The sequence below is a fragment of the Nyctereutes procyonoides genome, unplaced genomic scaffold (genome assembly GCF_905146905.1).
Source record: "Nyctereutes procyonoides isolate TBG_1078 unplaced genomic scaffold, NYPRO_anot_genome, whole genome shotgun sequence".
Taxonomy (NCBI): Eukaryota; Metazoa; Chordata; class Mammalia; order Carnivora; family Canidae; genus Nyctereutes; species Nyctereutes procyonoides.
In genome coordinates this window covers 50,921,833-50,940,044 of record NW_026575049.1, presented here as the reverse complement: position 1 = coordinate 50,940,044, position 18,212 = coordinate 50,921,833, and the positions used below count along the sequence as shown (strand labels likewise).

Here is an 18,212-nt window from a genome sequence, read left to right as displayed (position 1 = left end):
AGGAGCACCCAGGAAGTGAGGAGAGAAAGAGTTAGAAAAAAATATGAAAAAATAAAAACTAAAAATTCTCCAAGTTTCATGGCAAACATTACTCTTTAAATCCAAGAAGTGCAACAAACTTCAAGAACGATAAACTTCAAGCTCCACCCACAAAGACATCATAGTCAAAAAGTTGAAAACCAAAGAAGATCTCAAAATCAGTAAGAGAAAAATGACTCATCATGTACAAGGGAACAAAAATATGATTAATATCTAATTTTCATCAGAAATAATAGAGTCCAAAAGGCAGAAGAGTGACACAAAGTGCTATAAGAAAATCCTTTTAATCAAGAATTCTATATCCATCAAAACTAAAAATAAGGACATTTCTAATGATCAAAAATTCAGAAAATGTGTTACTAGTCAACTTGTCAAACAGGAAATACTAAAGGAAGTCCTTTGGGCTTAAAGAAAGTGATACTAGGTGGTAAATATAATCCACAGAGAGAAATAAAGAGCACAGAAATAATAAATATGTGGGTAAATAGAACCCACAGATAAACAAATATAATATATAAGAAAATGTGTATTTATAAATATATAGTTTATAAATAAATATATTTTCTCTTTTTTCTCTTAAATTTCTTTAAAAATATGAGACTGTATAAAATAATAATTATAATGCTATATTGTTGGGTTTATACCACACATATTAAATTATATGACAGGGTGCCTGGGTGGCTCAGATGGTTAAGCATCTGACTCTTGATTTTGGCTCAGGTCATGATCTCAGAGTCATGAGATCAAGCCCTGTGTGGGGCTCCATGTTCAGTGGAGAGTCTGCTTAAGATTCTCTCTCTCCTCTCTGCCCCTCTCCTCACTTGTACTCTGTCTCTCTCTCTAAAGTAAATAAAGAAATCTTTTAAAAATTTATATGACAATAATATCACAAAGGAAGAAGGTCAAAATAGAGTTATGTTGGAGCAACATTGCTACATTTTCCTGGAATTAAGTAAGTATTAACCTGCAGTAAGCTTGTGGTAATTAAGATGTACATTATATTCCCTATAACAACAACAAAAAATGATACACAAAAAATACAACAAAGAAGGAACACAGAAACAAAAAAGCCGCGAGACATACTGAAGACAGGAATGTGACATATGTAAATCCAACCATGTTAAATATTATGTGAAATGTGATTAGATTAAATGTTTCATTCCAAAAGCAGAGAGTGTCAAACTGGATGAAAGAACAAGATCCAATGATATGCTGTCTACAAGAGAAAAAGTTTAGATTCAAAGACACAAATGGATTGAAAGTAAAAGAATGGTGTAATTGTTAATTTCATGTGTCAACTTAACTGGGCCATAGTGCCCAGATATTTAGTCAAACATTATTCATTATTATGGATGTTTCTGTGAAAATGTTTCTTGGATGCAATTAACATTTAAGTGGATGGACTTTGAGTAAAGCAGATTACCCTTCATAAAATGGGTGCGCCTTATCTAAATCAGTTGAAGATCTTCATAGAACAAAAGCTGACCTCTCCTGAGCAACAAGGACTTCTGCCACTAGATAGCCTTTGGGTTCTTTGTTTGGTTGTTTCGTTGGTTGGTTGGTTGGATTTTTTTGTTTAGTTTTTTTTTTGCATTTTTATTTATTTGAGAGAGAGAGAGAGAGAGAGAGCCCAAGTGGTGGGAAGAGGGGCAGAGAAAGGAGAAGCAGACTCCCTGCTAAGCACAGAACCCAATAGGAGGTTAGATTCCAGGACCCCAAGATCATAACCTGAGCTGAAGACAGACACTTAACCAACTGAGCCACCCAAGTGCCCCAGTAGATGGCCTTTAGATCAAACTACAACTCTCCTGGGTCTTTACCCTCCCAGCCTATTCTGCAGATTTTAGATTTGCCATAGGAGCCAATTCCATAAGAATAAACATCTTTCTATCTCTGTCACTGTGTGTGTGTGTGTGGTGCGCGCGCGCGTGTGTTGTTGGTTCTATTTCTGTAGAGAACCCTGACTAATACAGATGACAAAAAGGTATACCATGCATATAGTAACCATAAGAAAGCTGGAGTGGCCATATTAATATCAGACAAATAAACATTCAAACAAGAAATCCTACTAGAAGAGAAGGGAAATTTCATAAGGGTGAAAAGAGTTAAATTTCAAGAGGATAGTTTTCTTCAGTGAAGAAAAATAAAAATTATAAATATATATATGTACCTAACAGCAGAGTCCTAAAACACATAAAGAAGAAATTGACAGAATTAAAAGGAGAAATACACAATTCAGCAGTTACAGTTAGAAACATCAACTGTCCTTTCTCAGTGATTGATGAAACTAGATAGTAAACAAGATTATAGGGGACTTGAACAACACAACCAACTTGACATAACTGTCGTTTACAGAACACTATACCTCCAAATGACAAAATGTACATTCTTTTCAGAGTCCATAGAACATTCTCCAGGATAGGCCATATGCGAGACCATAAAACAAGTTTCAATAAATTTAAAAGTATTAATATTATTTAAAGTACATTATCTGACCACACTAAATTAGTTAGAAATTAAAAAAAAATTGAGGAGGAGCGCCTCCCTGCTTGTGTTCTCTTTCTCTCTGTCAAGTAAATAAATAATATCTTTTATAATTTTTTGAGGAAATCAGAAATAGAAAATAAATAACACATTTCTAGATAATCTATGGATCAAAAAAGAAATCACAAGGAAACTTGGAAAATATCTTGAACTGAATTAGAATGAAACATGGCATATCAACATTTATGAAATATAGATGAAGCAGTGTTTAGTGGGAAATTTATGTATTTAATTACTTATATTAGAAGGCAGAAAATCTGAAATCAATAATATTACCTACCACTTCAAAAAGCAGAATAAGTCTATAGAAAACCATGCCAAAAAAAAACTATGCCAATTTGATTCATAATCAAATTACTGACAAAAAAAATTATAAACAAAGTCAGAGGAAAACATAGGATACAAAGTAGAACCAAGATAAGAATTATGGCATACTTCTTGTCAAAAACTGTGCAACCAGAAGACAATGGGTCTTTTTTACCTCTTTACTTCTTTACTGAAAGAAGAAAGCTGAAAATCTAGAATTCTTTAACCAGTAAAAATATATTTTAAGAATGAAAGTGAAGTAAAGACATTTTCAGACAAAGCAGTGACAATTTATTTACAGCAGATTTTTCCTACAAAAAGATGATAAAGGAAGTTATACGGGGAGGTAAAAAAATAACAGAAATTTGGATCTACACAAGGCAATGAAGACTACCAGAAATGATTACACATTGATTACAAAGTTAGAAATGGTAACCTTTCATGAAATGAAAAACCTGGTGGGTATCACCATGACCAAGTGATCAAAATTATCATCAACAGGAAGACAACCTGACACTATGCACTTCAAGATATGATATACTGAAGAAGACACAATATCACTTATATAGTACTCATGCCAAAAATGTATAACTTGAATGTAATTAGAATGAAACAAACAAACCCAACTGAAGGACATTCTATGCTCCATTTTGTTTTTATTTTTTTATAATAAATTTATTTTTTATTGGTGTTCAATTTACCAACATACAGAATAACACCCAGTGCTCATCCCGTCAAGTGCCCCCCTCAGTGCCCGTCACCCATTCACCCCCACCCCCCGCCCTCCTCCCCTTCCACCACCCCTAGTTCGTTTCCCAGAGTTAGGAGTCTTTATGTTCTGTCTCCCTTTCTGATATTTCCCACACATTTATTCTCCCTTCCCTTATATTCCCTTTCACTATTATTTATATTCCCCAAATGAATGAGACTATATAATGTTTGTCCTTCTCCGATTGACTTACTTCACTCAGCATAATACCCTCCAGTTCCGTCCACGTTGAAGCAAATGGTGGGTATTTGTCGTTTCTAATGGCTGAGTAATATTCCATTGTATACATAAACCACATCTTCTTTATCCATTCATCTTTCGATGGACACCAAGGCTCCTTCCACAGTTTGGCTACTGTGGACATTGCTGCTATAAACATCGGGGTGCAGGTGTCCCGGCGTTTCATTGCATCTGTATCTTTAGGGTAAATCCCCAACAGTGCAATTGCTGGGTCGTAGGGCAGGTCTATTTTTAACTCTTTGAGGAACCTCCACACAGTTTTCCAGAGTGGCTGCATCAGTTCACATTCCCACCAACAGTGTAAGAGGCTTCCCTTTTCTCCGCATCCTCTCTAACATTTGTGGTTTCCTGCCTTGTTAATTTTCCCCATTCTCACTGGTGTGAGGTGGTATCTCATTGTGGTTTCTTTTTTTTTTTTTTTTAAATTTTTTATTTATTTATGATAGTCACAGAGAGAGGGGGGGGGCAGAGACATAGGCAGAGGGAGAAGCAGGCTCCATGCACCGGGAGCCTGATGTGGGATTCGATCCCGGGTCTCCAGGATCGCGCCCTGGGCCAAAGGCAGGCACCAAACCGCCGCGCCACCCAAGGATCCCTCATTGTGGTTTCTATGCTCCATTTTAAAGAAGACTAGGAAGATATGAGAACTAAATGCGACACCTGATCCTGGACAGGATATTGGATCAGAGGGAAAGGAAAATGACTATAAAGGATATTATTGGGGAAACTGGTAAATGTAAACATGTACTAAATATTAGATAATGACATTGTACCATATTAAATTCCTGAATCTGATGACTGTATAGTAATTATGCAAGAGAATATCAATGTCATTTTTCCTAGAAAAGACTAACATATTTAGGTAAGGGGTATTATGTCTATATGATATTCTGAAATGATTCTACAAAAGATATTTGTATGTACACATGAGTGCAATAAGCACAATGACCCTCTGTGTGTTCATGCCTCACCACCCTGACATTTACCACTTACAATGAGGAGGTGGGTGGGACTAGATAATCTCTAGGTTTCTTCTTTTTTTAAAAAAAATATTTTATTTATTTATTTGAGAGAGAGAGAGAGAGAATGTGCACGTGTGAGGGCAAGAGCAGGGGGCAGGGGCAGAGGAAAAGGGAACAGCAGGCTCTCTGCTGAGCAGGGAGTCTGACCTGGGGGCTTAATCTAAGGACCTGGGATCATGACCTGAGCTGAAGACACTTAATGGACTGAGCCACCCAGGCACCCCTCTTTTAGTTTCTTCTATCTCAAAAATTTCAAGACTCTGATTTTACCTCATTTCTCTCATCTTTGCATCTCAGTCTCTTCCTTCAATTCACCCAGAGCTGCTCCACAATTTGTTTCCCACTACCTTTCCCACAGAGGACAGCTATTATAAATAAGCTCTGTTCATTTAAGGAGATAGGGAAAAAATACGAACAAAATGGAGAGAGTAGTAGAAAATATAAAAATACACTAATTAAACTTCTAGGGATGAAAAAATGCACTGGAAAATATTACACCTTGCAGGTTTTTCACCGTCCAGGTGACAAACCCCTTTCCCGTATTGTACATTAACTCCTGAAAGATCATTTCCTTTAGGCATTCTTCCCAGATTGATTCAAAGAAAGAACCTACTCATGACACTCCTATAGCTACTTCCTTTAATACATATTTAACTTGATTCATTCTAAAAGTCGATCATTCTTGACCTGTATTAACATATGTATTTGCCTGTTTATTTGTGGCTTAATGTGCTAATAAATCAGACTGTGAATCCTCTCTCTATATATCCATGTCGGTGAACCTGTCTTTGATTTTAAAGGGATTTGTGTTCTTATAGTTTAATAGGACTGGCCTTACCATAAAAAAATAATCAAAATAGGGATCCCTGGGTGGCGCAGCGGTTTAGCGCCTGCCTTTGGCCCAGGGCGCGATCCTGGAGACCCGGGATCGAATCCCACGTCGGGCTCCCGGTGCATGGAGCCTGCTTCTCCCTCTGCCTATGTCTCTGCCTCTCTCTCTCTCTCACTGTGTGCCTATCATAAGTAAATAAAATTTAAAAAAAATAATCAAAATAAAAATCTGATGCCCCACTTTCTTTCATCAGACTTTATCCCTAAATCTCCAATTGAAAGTAAATACAGGACTTCTACTTTGAGGAAAATAGAGATACACCTTTCTCTAGTCTTCCTACTAACCCTGGACACTATATTTTAAAACATAAGTACTCTAAATGGTAGAGAGAAGACAATAGACTGGCTAGGGACCAGGACCAAAGGAATGAAATGTGGTGAATTACCTGAATTTTTTTTTTTGCCCCCTCTTCCCAAACTGGGTGTTGGAAGAAGATGGCAACATAGAAATGCTAGCAAGCACAGACATAAAAGTCCCAGTAAAAGCTTGATTTCTCTAGCCAAGAACCAGAAAGATGAAAAACTTTTAGACAATAACTGCTTTACTATAGCCAAATGCAACAGGAGAAAAAAACCATAGTTCCAGCCTAGGGCCCTCCAAAGCACAATCCATGAAAAGAGAAACTGATAAATGAGACAGTAAAAGTTAAAAATTCTTGCTCTTTGAAAGAACTCATTAAGTGGATAAAAAGATAAACAAGTTATGACCTGGGAGAAATTATTTGCAAAACACATATCTGACAAAGGACTAGTATCTAGAAAACATAACGAGCTCTCAAAATGCAATAGATAAAACAAACAATCCAATGAGAAAATGAGAAAAAGACATCAACAGACATCTTACTAAAAAGGATATACAGATGGCACAAAGTACATGAAAAGATGTTCTACTTTATTAGCCATTAGGAAAGTGCCAATTACAACCACAAGGAAATATCATTATATACCTATCAGAATGGCTAAAACAAAAAATAATGACAACACCATATGCTGATGAGGATGTGGAGAAACTAGATCCCTCACATATTGCTGGTAAAAATGCACAATGGGAAAGCCACTCGGGAAAATAATTTTGCAGTTTCTTCTAAACAACAACAACGACATGCAACTACCACATAACCAAGCAATAAACTCTTGGGTGTTTATACCAGAGAAGTGAACATTTAAATTCACACAAAAACCTGCACATGAATATTTATAGCAGCTTTATTCATGATAATCAAAAACTAGAACCAAGTATCCTTCAATGTGTAAATGGTTAAAGAAAAAAAACCTGTGATACATTAATGCCATGGAATACTACTTAGCAATAAAAAGGAATGAACTATGATATAAACAACAACTTGAATGAGTCTCCAGAGAAGTATGCTGAGTAAGAAAAGCCAATTCCTGGGGTGCCTGGGTGGCTCAGTTGGTTGAGCGTCTGCCCTTGGCTCTGGTCATGATCCCAGGGTACTGGATCAAGCCCCACATAGGGCTCCCTGTTCAGGAGGGAGCCTTCTTCAGCCTTCTCCCTCTCCCTCTGCCTGCTTGTGTGCTCTCTCTCTCTCTCTCTCTCTCTCTCTCTGTCAAATAAATAAATAAAATCTTTTTTAAAAAGCCAATTCCTAAAGTTTACATACTATATGATTTTATCTATATAACGTTTTTTGAAATGACAAAATTATAGAAATGGCAAGCATTTTTGTTGCCAGGAGTCAAGGAAGTAGCAGGGGGTGGGAGGGAAGTGGATAGGGCAGGGCCATTAAAGGGCAGCATGAGGGATGTTTATAGTGATGGAAATGTTCTGAGTCCCGAATATCAATTTCAATGACCTGGTTATGATATTGTGCTCCAGTTTATCAAGATGTTATCACTGGGGGAAACTGCACAGAAGGCGCATGAGATTTCTATTTTATTTCTTAAAACTACATGTGAATCTTCAATCATTGCAAAATAAAAAGCTTATACTTAAAAAAGTAAATTTGCTGGGTCTGATTACATTTGGCAGTTTTTAGCCCTTTAGACCTTAAAGAATATTCTTATTAGAGGAATCTTCAGGGAGAACAGGATGACCCCAGGTGCCTTGTGAAAAGAAGGTGGGCATACACTAGAGGTTTAAGGACCAGAATGAAGCCAGATACAGAATTTGAACAACACCATATGGTTTTATCAACTTCTTAATTAAGTCCAGGGCTGGCTCTGGTAATTGCCTTGCAGAATTTTTTTTAAAATAAAACTCACACACACACACACGCACACACACACACACACACAGCTAAATACAATATATCCTTCTTGGTACTGTTACTCAAAATTATTATTGATTTATGCCATGGGACTACAGTCAGGGAGGACTACTTTCAAGCCAAGGCAAGCTTTGTTTACTGAAGCCACATCTGATTAGTGGCAATTATAGCCTTAAATGACAAGTGACATATTTGTCCTTGATTCCCATCCAAACCTCCATGTGTTGTCTCTTCTAGAGATCATAGGTGGTTTATGCTCATATCTGATGAATTCCCCATTTAAAAATGACATACATTCAGTTTTTATGGGTTTCTTGTTGCTGCTCTCTGTGTAGTGTCCTCCCTGTGGAGTGGCCAGTGCTACCATGCCATCATCATTGCTCCAACATCAGCTCTCAGCCTCCCACTTCATCACTACTGCCACTCCTGTGTTCCTTGGAGTTAAGGGGGTGCTTTCTCAACTACTGTAGTTTGTTAACGGAAAAGTTAAACTTCTTTCCACTTTTCTGTCCTCTTTAAGAGTAAGTTAGTAACAGGACAGAATTTTTGAGTTTGCTTTCTGCTTCTAACCCCAGAGGTATTATGTATTTCCAAATTTAAATAGTAGATTAGAAATAAACCCTCATACCATAGTGCTTGTAAAAACAAAGAAACAGAACTTGAATTGCCAAAATTCTGTCTTTCTACATGACCACTTAGACTTTTTAATTCTGTTTGAAATTTAAAATGGTAAGATAGAATGTAAAATTTGAGGTATAACATTTTTGTTTAGTGAGTGCAAATTTTAGTTCATTCAAAATGGTTTTTGCTGAATACTATCTTTATTTTTATTTTTTTTTAAATTTTTTTTTTTAGTTTATTTATGATAGTCACAGAGAGAGAGGCAGAGACACAGGCAGAGGGAGAAGCAGGCTCCATGCACCGGGAGCCCGACGTGGGATTCGATCCCGGGTCTCCAGGATCGCGCCCTGGGCCAAAGGCAGGCGCCAAACCACTGCGCAACCCAGGGATCCCTGAATACTATCTTTAAAACTGAAGTTTATTTTTAGTTATTTCTGATTTGCTTTTTAAACTACTATTATTCGTTGCATAATAATATATAAACATAAGGATTTTTAATCTTTGACTCCAAAAATGCATTATCATAAAAAAGTAGTAATCTATTACCAATTGCCTTTTATACATTGTAATATTTATATTTATATATATATTTTTATTCCATGGGATCACTTGAGAATTCACCAACAACCACTACCAGCCAGCAAAGGGCATATCATTCTTAACATTCCCTCCTCTAGATGACAAAATTATTTCAGTCATAATAATAAAATTAAACAAATAATCATGATGGCCAGAAAAGCAAACAGATTTTAAATAAAATCTGTATTTTATTTAAATGTGTATGTGTTTACTAGCATACATGGCAGCAAAAAATAAAGAGATATATAAATATTACAATGCATAAAAGGAAATCGGTAGTGGACTAATAAATTTTAATGATAGTGCATTTTTGGAGTCCAAGATTAAAAACCCTAGGGTGCCTGAGTGGCTCAGTCGATTAAGCGTCTGACTCTTGATTTCAGCAGGTCATGGTTTCATGAAGAAAAAAATAACTAAAAAAGTTTTTTCAGTCTTAAAGATATTCAGTAAAAATCATTTTGAATGAACTAAAATTTGCACTCACTAAACAAAAATATTACACCGTGAATTTTACATTCTATCTTACCATCTTAAATTTCAGACACAATTAAAAAGTCTAAGTGGTCACGTAGAAAGAATTTCGGTAACTCAAGCTCTGTTTCTTTGTTTTTACAAGCACTATGGTATGAGGGTTATTTCTAATCTACTATTTAAATTTGGAAATACATAATACCTCTGGGGTTAGAGGGAGAAAGCAAACTCAAAAATTCTGTCCTGTTAGTTACTCTTGAAACAAAAGCCCTGTGGGTAAGTCTCAATATATTGGAAGCTGACTGTGTAACTAAAATTTTCCACATTAACTTTCATGCAGAATGTAGTATTTATTAAAGGATGCCATTACAAAAATATGCTAATTTGAAGTTTACATATATTCTTAAAATGTAAGAAAATGTCAACAATTGCTTAGAACGTAGACAAAGATTTTTGGAGGATGAGTATTTTATCACTGACATCATTTAGAATTGCTGGCACATGGAGACCATCAAAAGCTTATCTCCTGTAACTTGGTTTCACAACTGTTTTTAGCACTTCTAGAGAAAGTGCAACCTCTTACTGCCTGCACCCAGGGTTGGTCATTTCCACGACCTCACACTCATTTTGTCACCACATGAAAAGTCTAGCTGGAAGTGTGTACTGTGATTGGTCTCTCCTACTGACAATTAAGTGCTTCTTACATTTGTAGCAGGAAAATGATTAGATCTATTAAGGGTAGTAGAACAGAACTTCCTTTCTCCGCTGCCTTTTTACTATTATGAGAAGTCATGCAACATATTTTTGGCAAGGAGAAGGAAACCTTCCACAGGATGGAATAAAAGAAACCCCTCCAGAGAGCAGTGTTTCAGCAATTTAGTGGGGGAGACGCATTGGTAATCTCTAAGGAAGTGTTTCTTGCTTCATGTTTACCCCTTTTGGATTTGGTCTCCTCAGTATTGAAGAATAGCATCCTACTTCTTTCAGAGAGGGTTTGTAGATACTAAGCTCTCTTAGCTGTTGTTTAAGACTAAATTTTTTTTCACTAGGTCTCATGTGATGGCTCAGATGGTGGTTCTCAAGTATAGTCCTTACAACAGTAGAATCTGAAATATGTAGGAACTTGTTAGAAAGCATATTCTCAGCCCACCTGAGACCTCCTGAATCAAACTCTGGAGATTGTTTGCATAAATCCTCCAGGTGATTCTGATACACACTAATGTTGGAAAGCCACTGATTTAACTATTTAAAGACTCCTAAGTTGATACGAAGTTTTTTCCTGTGTTTTCAAAATATTATGCTGTGGCTTTTAGCATTTATTGTTACTAATGAAAAGACTGCTGCCATTCTGTCTTTATGCTTTATTGAACTATATGAAATTTCCAGTATCTGACCATATTTTATTAAAGTAAATTTACAAGTAATAAAACTCAGCAAAGTATATAATTAAATGAGTTGTGGCAAGTGTACAGCAATGTAACCACCATCACAATCAAGATATAAAATATTTCCAACACCCGAGGCACCTGGGTGGCTCAGTGGGTTAAGCGTCTGACTTGTGATTACGGCTTAGGTCATGATCTCAGGGTTATGGGATCAAGCCCCAAGTCAGACACTATGCTCAGTGGGGAGTCTGCTTGAGGTTCTCTCTCTCTCCCTCTGCCCCCTGGTGCCTCTCTCTCTTTCTCTCTCTCTCCCCTCTCTGTCTAAAATAAATCAATAAATATTTTTTTAAAATTTCCAACACCCGGGATCCCTGGGTGGCGCAGCGGTTTGGCGCCTGCCTTTGGCCCAGGGCGCGATCCTGGAGACCCGAGATCGAGTCCCACGTCGGGCTCCCGGTGCATGGGGCCTGCTTTCTCCCTCTGCCTGTGTCTCTGCCTCTCTCTCTCTCTGTGTGTGACTATCATAAATAAATAAAAAAAAAAAATTAAAAAAAAAATAAATAAAATTTCCAACACCCAAAAATATTCCCTCATTACCCATTACAGCCTATTCCCTCCTCCTATTCCTAGTAAGCTCCTGATCTGCTCTTTGACACTATAGATCAGATGGAATTTTCTAGAATTTCACATTCGTGGAGTCATACAGCACATGCTCTTTTATATCTTGTTCCTCTCATTTAGCATAATGCTCTTGAGATTTATTCTTCTCATTCTTGTCAGGAATTTGCTCCTTTTTATTGCTGACTTAAAATTCAACTATATGGATAAACTACAATCTGTGCATCTGTTCACAAGTAGTGGACATTTGGGTCAATACAGTTGTCTTGCTTTCTAGCTATTTACAGAGGAAGGGCAATTTCCACAGCAGTTACTCCTTCATAGACAGAAGCAACATCCCTGCTCAGTCATTTTTGATCTACAGTTGATCTCTATTTTGCATGGCTTAATCCAACAGATATCTGTTCTTTCTATCTTCAAGTTTTAGGGTTTTCTCTTGTACCTTGAGTTTCTATATTTCCACTCTTCTACTAGGTTGAGATTTGGATTTATTTTTATTTATTCTACTTAACTCATTTGTATAATTTCTACTTGAAGACTCATATCTTTCCTTGATTCTGGAAAATGATCAGCCATTATTTCTTTAAATATTTGCTCTCCTCTCATCTCATTTTTCTTTCTCTGCAATCCCTACCAGACATCTGGTATAACCTCTTATTTCAACTTCCATGTCTCCTAATTTCCCTTTTGATTTTTCTGGTTTTTCTGTCTGTGCTCTGCATTCTGTATAATTTCTTTATGTATTTTCTGTAATTCTAATTCTGTCATGTTCTCTTCAGCTAAACTAAATTACTATTTAATCCAGTTGTCTCAGTAAATTTTCTCAATATTTCAACTTCTGGGGTTTCTGTATGTTCCAGTTATTGATTGCTACATAGCAAACTATCTCAAAACTTAACAGCTTAAAACAACCTTTTTATTTTGCTCGTGATGTTGTAGATGAGGAATTTAGAAAAGTTTCCATCAGAAATTCCAGCCTAGGATCTCTTACGCAGTTGCAATTAGTGTTTGGAGCTAGAACAGCAGGTGCTAGAGGAGTTGTAGATGGCCAGAGATCTCTCTCTTTCTTTAGTCACAGGACCTCCACATGGGGTCACTTTGCATGGGCTAACTTGGGCTTCCTCACCCCTGACAACTCCTAGGCAGCTGGTCTCCTTACATGGCAGTTCAGGACTCTACCACAAGTGATCCAGTTAGCAAGGCAAAAACTGCCCCACATTTCTGATTTAACCTCAGAAGTCACATGTCACTTACATTTCATTCTATTAATTACAAGTGAGTCCCAATCATGTCCACCAAGGGAGGTGACATAGACCTCACCCCCCCTTTTTTTAGGCCTCATCTCTTGATGGAAGGAGTATAAAGGACGTATTGTAAGAGAAAAGCATGTGGGATGGGAAACATTGCTGTGGCCATCCATGTGTAACAGCTTTGGAAGATCTGCCATGCTACATGATTCTCTTTCAAATTCCTCCTTTTAAAAAAAGTATGTCCTGTCCTTACAAGTTCTCCCCTGCCCCCAACACCACCATTGAAATACTTTTAAGCACACTTAAAGTGCCTTTTGCATGATGTCCTGCGTTGTGGATAAGAACCCATCAGGCTTTTCAAGATTGCCTTTGCTGGGGGTTCACCGATTACATGCAAATATTTAGTTTAGATTTTTGGCACAGAGTTTCTATGTGATGACGTTATTGTGAGAAATTAAGCCTGCATTGCCAGCGTGCATAGGCAGCATGGAATAAGGATATTTATTTCTTAGCTGACTCTTTTGTTATCCACGGCCCAAGATTGGGAGCCTGGTGCATGATCTGGAGGGGAGCCTAATTATGCCTACTCCCATGTGCAGAACTAAAGACTTGACTGCCCTTCTTTCCACTTGTTAAAATCCATACCCAAAGATGCTGGGATTACTCATAAGACATATAAGTAGCACTCACCTCTGTAGATTCTCAATTTCTGACACCTGGAAATTTCTTCTTTACAAGCTCAGCTATACATTTAAAAAAAAAAAACATTTTTAGTTTCTAGCAACTTTATGTGTTAGGAGTAGAAAGAGGATTTCCCATGTCTTCTTGGGCCTCATCTTGACCAAAGTCAACTGTGTTTCTAAATATACAGCTTTGGACTGCTGAATGCTTGCATTTAATGAGCAGATAAACTCTTTTTTATGGATCACCTAACTTCGTTTTAGAAGAAAATAGGAGAATCAGATTTTTTTTTTCTTTTTGGAGAATCAGATTTTTGTGTGGAGGAGTAAAGAAGGCATGGGTGTGTGGATTTGAAGAATAGACAAGTTTAGAATCCGCTGGATTCAGGTCATAATGTCAAGGACCCATTCTTGAAGAGTTGTTCTGGTGTGAGTCTGCTCCTACAGTGAGAGTCCAGAGGACTCTAATTCCAAGTGGCAGTCCCTATTCAATGACCTTTCTATTCCTAACAACTGACTCTCCAGTCATCAGTTGGGTAGGAACTCTGAAGTGTATATTTCTCAGAACCCTTGACCATAAGCTTTCCACTTGAGGGGGAAGAATAGCTATACCGTGCCCTGCCATGATTCTGTCCAGGCCACAATATTTACCAACCCCAGGAGAATTCCTCAGAAAACTGAAGTGAACATTCTGGAAAACCAGCAAGGTTTAGCCTACTTTTCCTTTATAGGGGAATAAAACATAATAGAGCATCAAGAACCAGGGCAGCTAGAGGGTTCACCCATGTCACAAGTGCAGATTTTAGGCACAGGTGAGATAGGAGGAGGTGAGAATAATAAGGAAACTCAATCTGATCCAGCAGAGCCAGTTCTCAGGGGGAAAATGTAATTTTTACTAAAATTAATCTTCAGTGTATTTTCTCTTATCTTCCCCTCTTCTTGATACTTATTCAAAGGGAATTATTTTCAGACTTCTACCCAAAACTGTCCTTTAAAATGGAGACTTGTGGGACACCTGGGTGGCTCAGCAATTGGGCGCCTGCCTTTGGACCAGGGCGTGATCCTGGAGACCTGAGATTGAGTCCCACATGGGGCTCCCTTCATGGAGCCTGCTTCTCCCTCTGCCTGTATCTCTGCCTCTTGCTCTTTCTCTCTCTCTTTCTCTCTCTCTCTCTGTGTGTGTGTGTGTCTCTCATGAATAAATAAATACAATCTTAAAAAATAAATAAATAAAATGGAGACTTGTGAGGGTTCATATTTATACAACTGTTCATGTATAAGTAAGATGATAATGATAAAGATGATTCACCAAACACTACCCATTCCCCAAGGTCCATCAAATTCTCACCTCCTATGTTAAATCTTCTCTATCAACACCAGCCTATTCTGACATCTTCTTTCCTCTGACCTCCAATTTATTGTCTATTCCACTCACTGGTCACGTCACACATGCCTCAGGATTTTTCCTGTCATTGTCTCAAGTTATTTATCTCTAATATTCTTTGTAAACTTCTAGTATATTGAGTTTTGAACTCTCTAACCAGATTATAGAATTTTTAAGTCTAGGAATATACATTGCACATCTTCATCTTAATAATTTATAGTACTCACCATAGGCTAAGCATGACACAAGGGCTCCATAAATATTAATAAATGATAGCTTATTTGTTCACTGTTCTTGTTTAGAAGTTTACATGATATACCATATATTCAGAAACTGAGATGCTCTGGAATACAAAAAACCCTTGAAGAGGTGATTCTGTCTCAGCCCGCTTCAGTTTCCTACTGCAACATGGAGATGACAACACTTGCTGTCTCTGCCACACTGGTAGATGAGACGCTTGTTGTTATGGTTATTAGTTGCTTAATCACGTGACATAAATATCTTTAAATATAAGCTTACTGTAAAGCCTTGGCACAAGTGTGCTTCACTTTATACAAATGACATAGCTCTGAAAAATTGGATGAAAAGTGAGTTTTCACTGATCTATTGTTTGACTTTATCATTTAAAGTTTGATACGGGTCTGTCCATTGTGAAATTAATTATGCAGTAGGAACTTGAAAAAAGAGAGAAAAACTTGGGTCAGATTAAATGGACTTGAAATAAGGGCTCTGCCCTAATTGTATATTTTTAAATCCAACCTTTTTTCCTGTACAACAACACGGAGAAGATCCATCGATGATCCATCATTCATATCCGTCTTTGTGAAATTTGTACCCTCCCTACTCTTGCTTATTCTCTTCAGAACCCACCTGGTGAAACTCCAAATGGAGTAAGCCAACTTTCTGCTCTCAGGCTTCTTGAACCTTAAACATCGAGCTCCTTTGAGGATCATATTGCCCTGTAGATTTCACCATTTCCAATCTCCTCAATCCTCTAGTGGTATCACTACCACCAGAACTCATGGTAACTGACTTTGCCTCCCACTTAGCTGGAAAAAAAATATGCAAATATGTGTGTGTGTGTGTGTGATAAAATAGGAACAACCTCAACAAAATTGCTGCTTTGTTCAGCCCGGCCCACATCTCCTCCCTAACAAACTTACATAATTGCAATATGACTTTGGGTGTCCCTCTGACTATCAGAGACCTAAGTATTTTGACCTGAGCCTAAGCCCTCAATTTCTCTACCTGCATAAGTCAGGAGACCCTCCTTAAGGTTTATGCAAATACAACACTTTAATTGCTTTTGTCTTATCTATTCCTTTTGCACCTTGTGTTTTCTCTGTAAGGAGCCCCTGATAGCCAGGATCTTACCTTGGCATCTTCACTATTTTCTACAGGAAATCCAATTACAATAATGGTTTCATGAATTTCATAACTTCACTGAAGGCTTGAGGAGTTAGTTATGAGGAGATATCATGTGAGACATACACTGCCTTTTACCAGTATAGACTTTACACCCTATCTCCTATGTCAGAAGCCATCCAGAGCCCCTGCTCCTGATCCATGACCTTCAATACCACGAGCTATTGAAGTGTAGCTTACTTCCTAATGTTTGTCTTTTGAGGTGAGTCTGGCCATTCTGTCCCATCTTCAGATCTTTGGGATTCTGGAAAATGAAATTTCAACATCTCCTTTTACTTATCCTTTTTGAAACTTTTCTTTGCTTCCATTTTCAGTGGAAAGGCCGCCTTTTATTTTTTTCAACAATTGAAGCCTTATTCTACCACTCATTCTTGGGGTTCTGTCATCCTCTGAGGCCCTGCTCTGCCAATTATCTCTTTTCTTTCTTGCAACTTTCCCCACAGCCTATAAACATGCAAAGTTAATTTTCTCTTAAAAGGGACAAACGGTATTAAACTAAAAAGCTTTTACACAGCAATTAATCAACAGAACGAAAAGACAACCTATAGAATGAGAGAAAATATTTGCAAACTATGCATCTAATAAGGGGTTAATATCCAAAATACATAAGAAACTCAAACAACACAATAGCAAATAATAATAATCATAATGGCAATAATAACTCAATTAAAAAATGGGCACAGGATCTGCATAGACATTTCTCAAAAGAAGACATAGGGATGGCCAACAGACATATAAAAAAGTGCTCAAGATCACAAATCATCCAGGAAATGTAAATCAAAACTGCAATTAGATATCTCCTCCCTCCTGTTAGAATGGCTACAATCAAAAAGACAAAAGCTAACACATGTTGGTGATGATGTAGAGAAAAGGGAACTCTTGATTGTAAATTGATATGTCTATTATGGAAAATGGTATGGAGATTCCTCAAAAAATTAAAAATAGAACTACCATATGATTCAGGAATCCCACTTCTGGGTATATACCTGAATGAAATTAAATCAGGATCTCAAGGAGATAGCTGCACTCCCTTGTTTACTGAAGCATTATTCACAATAGCCAAAATATGAAACCAACCCAAATGTCTTTCAGCAGATGAAAGGATAAAAGAGATGTAATGTGGGGAAAGGGCGCAGGGTTTGAAAGGTGGCAGACGACGTGGACCAGCAACAAACTACCAACACTGTAGAAGAGTCCCTGGATCTCATCAGGCTCAGCCTGGATGAACGAATTTATGTGAAAATGAGAAATGACCTAGAGCTTCGAGGCAGATTACATGCTTATGATCAGCATTTAAATATGATATTGGGAGATGTGGAAGAAACTGTGTCTACTATAGAAATTGATGAAGGAACATATGAAGAGATATATAAATCAACAAAACGGAATATTCCGATGCTTTTTGTCTGGGGAGATGGTGTTATACTAGTTGCTCCTCCATTAAGAGTTGGCTAAAACAAAGAATTTATCATGTATGGTATATAGGAGATTTTGTATGATTGCCTCTTTAAATGTAGAAGACATCCAATAGAGAAACCTACGTTCATTTTGATATTATGACCAAAAAAAAAATGACTAAGGATTTTTCCACTCCTGAAATGAGTTGATTTGCAGATAACTCAAAAATTCTTAAGCTAAAGGGCATTTTAATTTTTTTCCAACTCTTTCAATAAATGTGATCACCAGGTGATGTGACATACATACACAATTTAACCATTAGAAAGTCCTGCCTTTGGGAATAACATGAATAAACCTTGAGG

At 37.3% G+C, this 18,212-nt stretch overlaps 1 protein-coding gene across 1 annotated transcript in view; it reads left to right on the top strand.

The window, feature by feature from the left end:
* The window catches only part of LOC129512180 (U6 snRNA-associated Sm-like protein LSm3), a 53,528-nt gene extending 35,621 nt beyond the window's left edge, over nucleotides 1-17,907 (top strand). Inside the window, exon 2 of the mRNA XM_055329444.1 lies at nucleotides 17,599-17,907. Within this exon, the coding sequence (XP_055185419.1) occupies nucleotides 17,599-17,907 (309 nt within the window). The remainder of the gene's footprint in view (nucleotides 1-17,598) is intronic.
* Nucleotides 17,908-18,212: the final 305 nt, after the last annotated feature.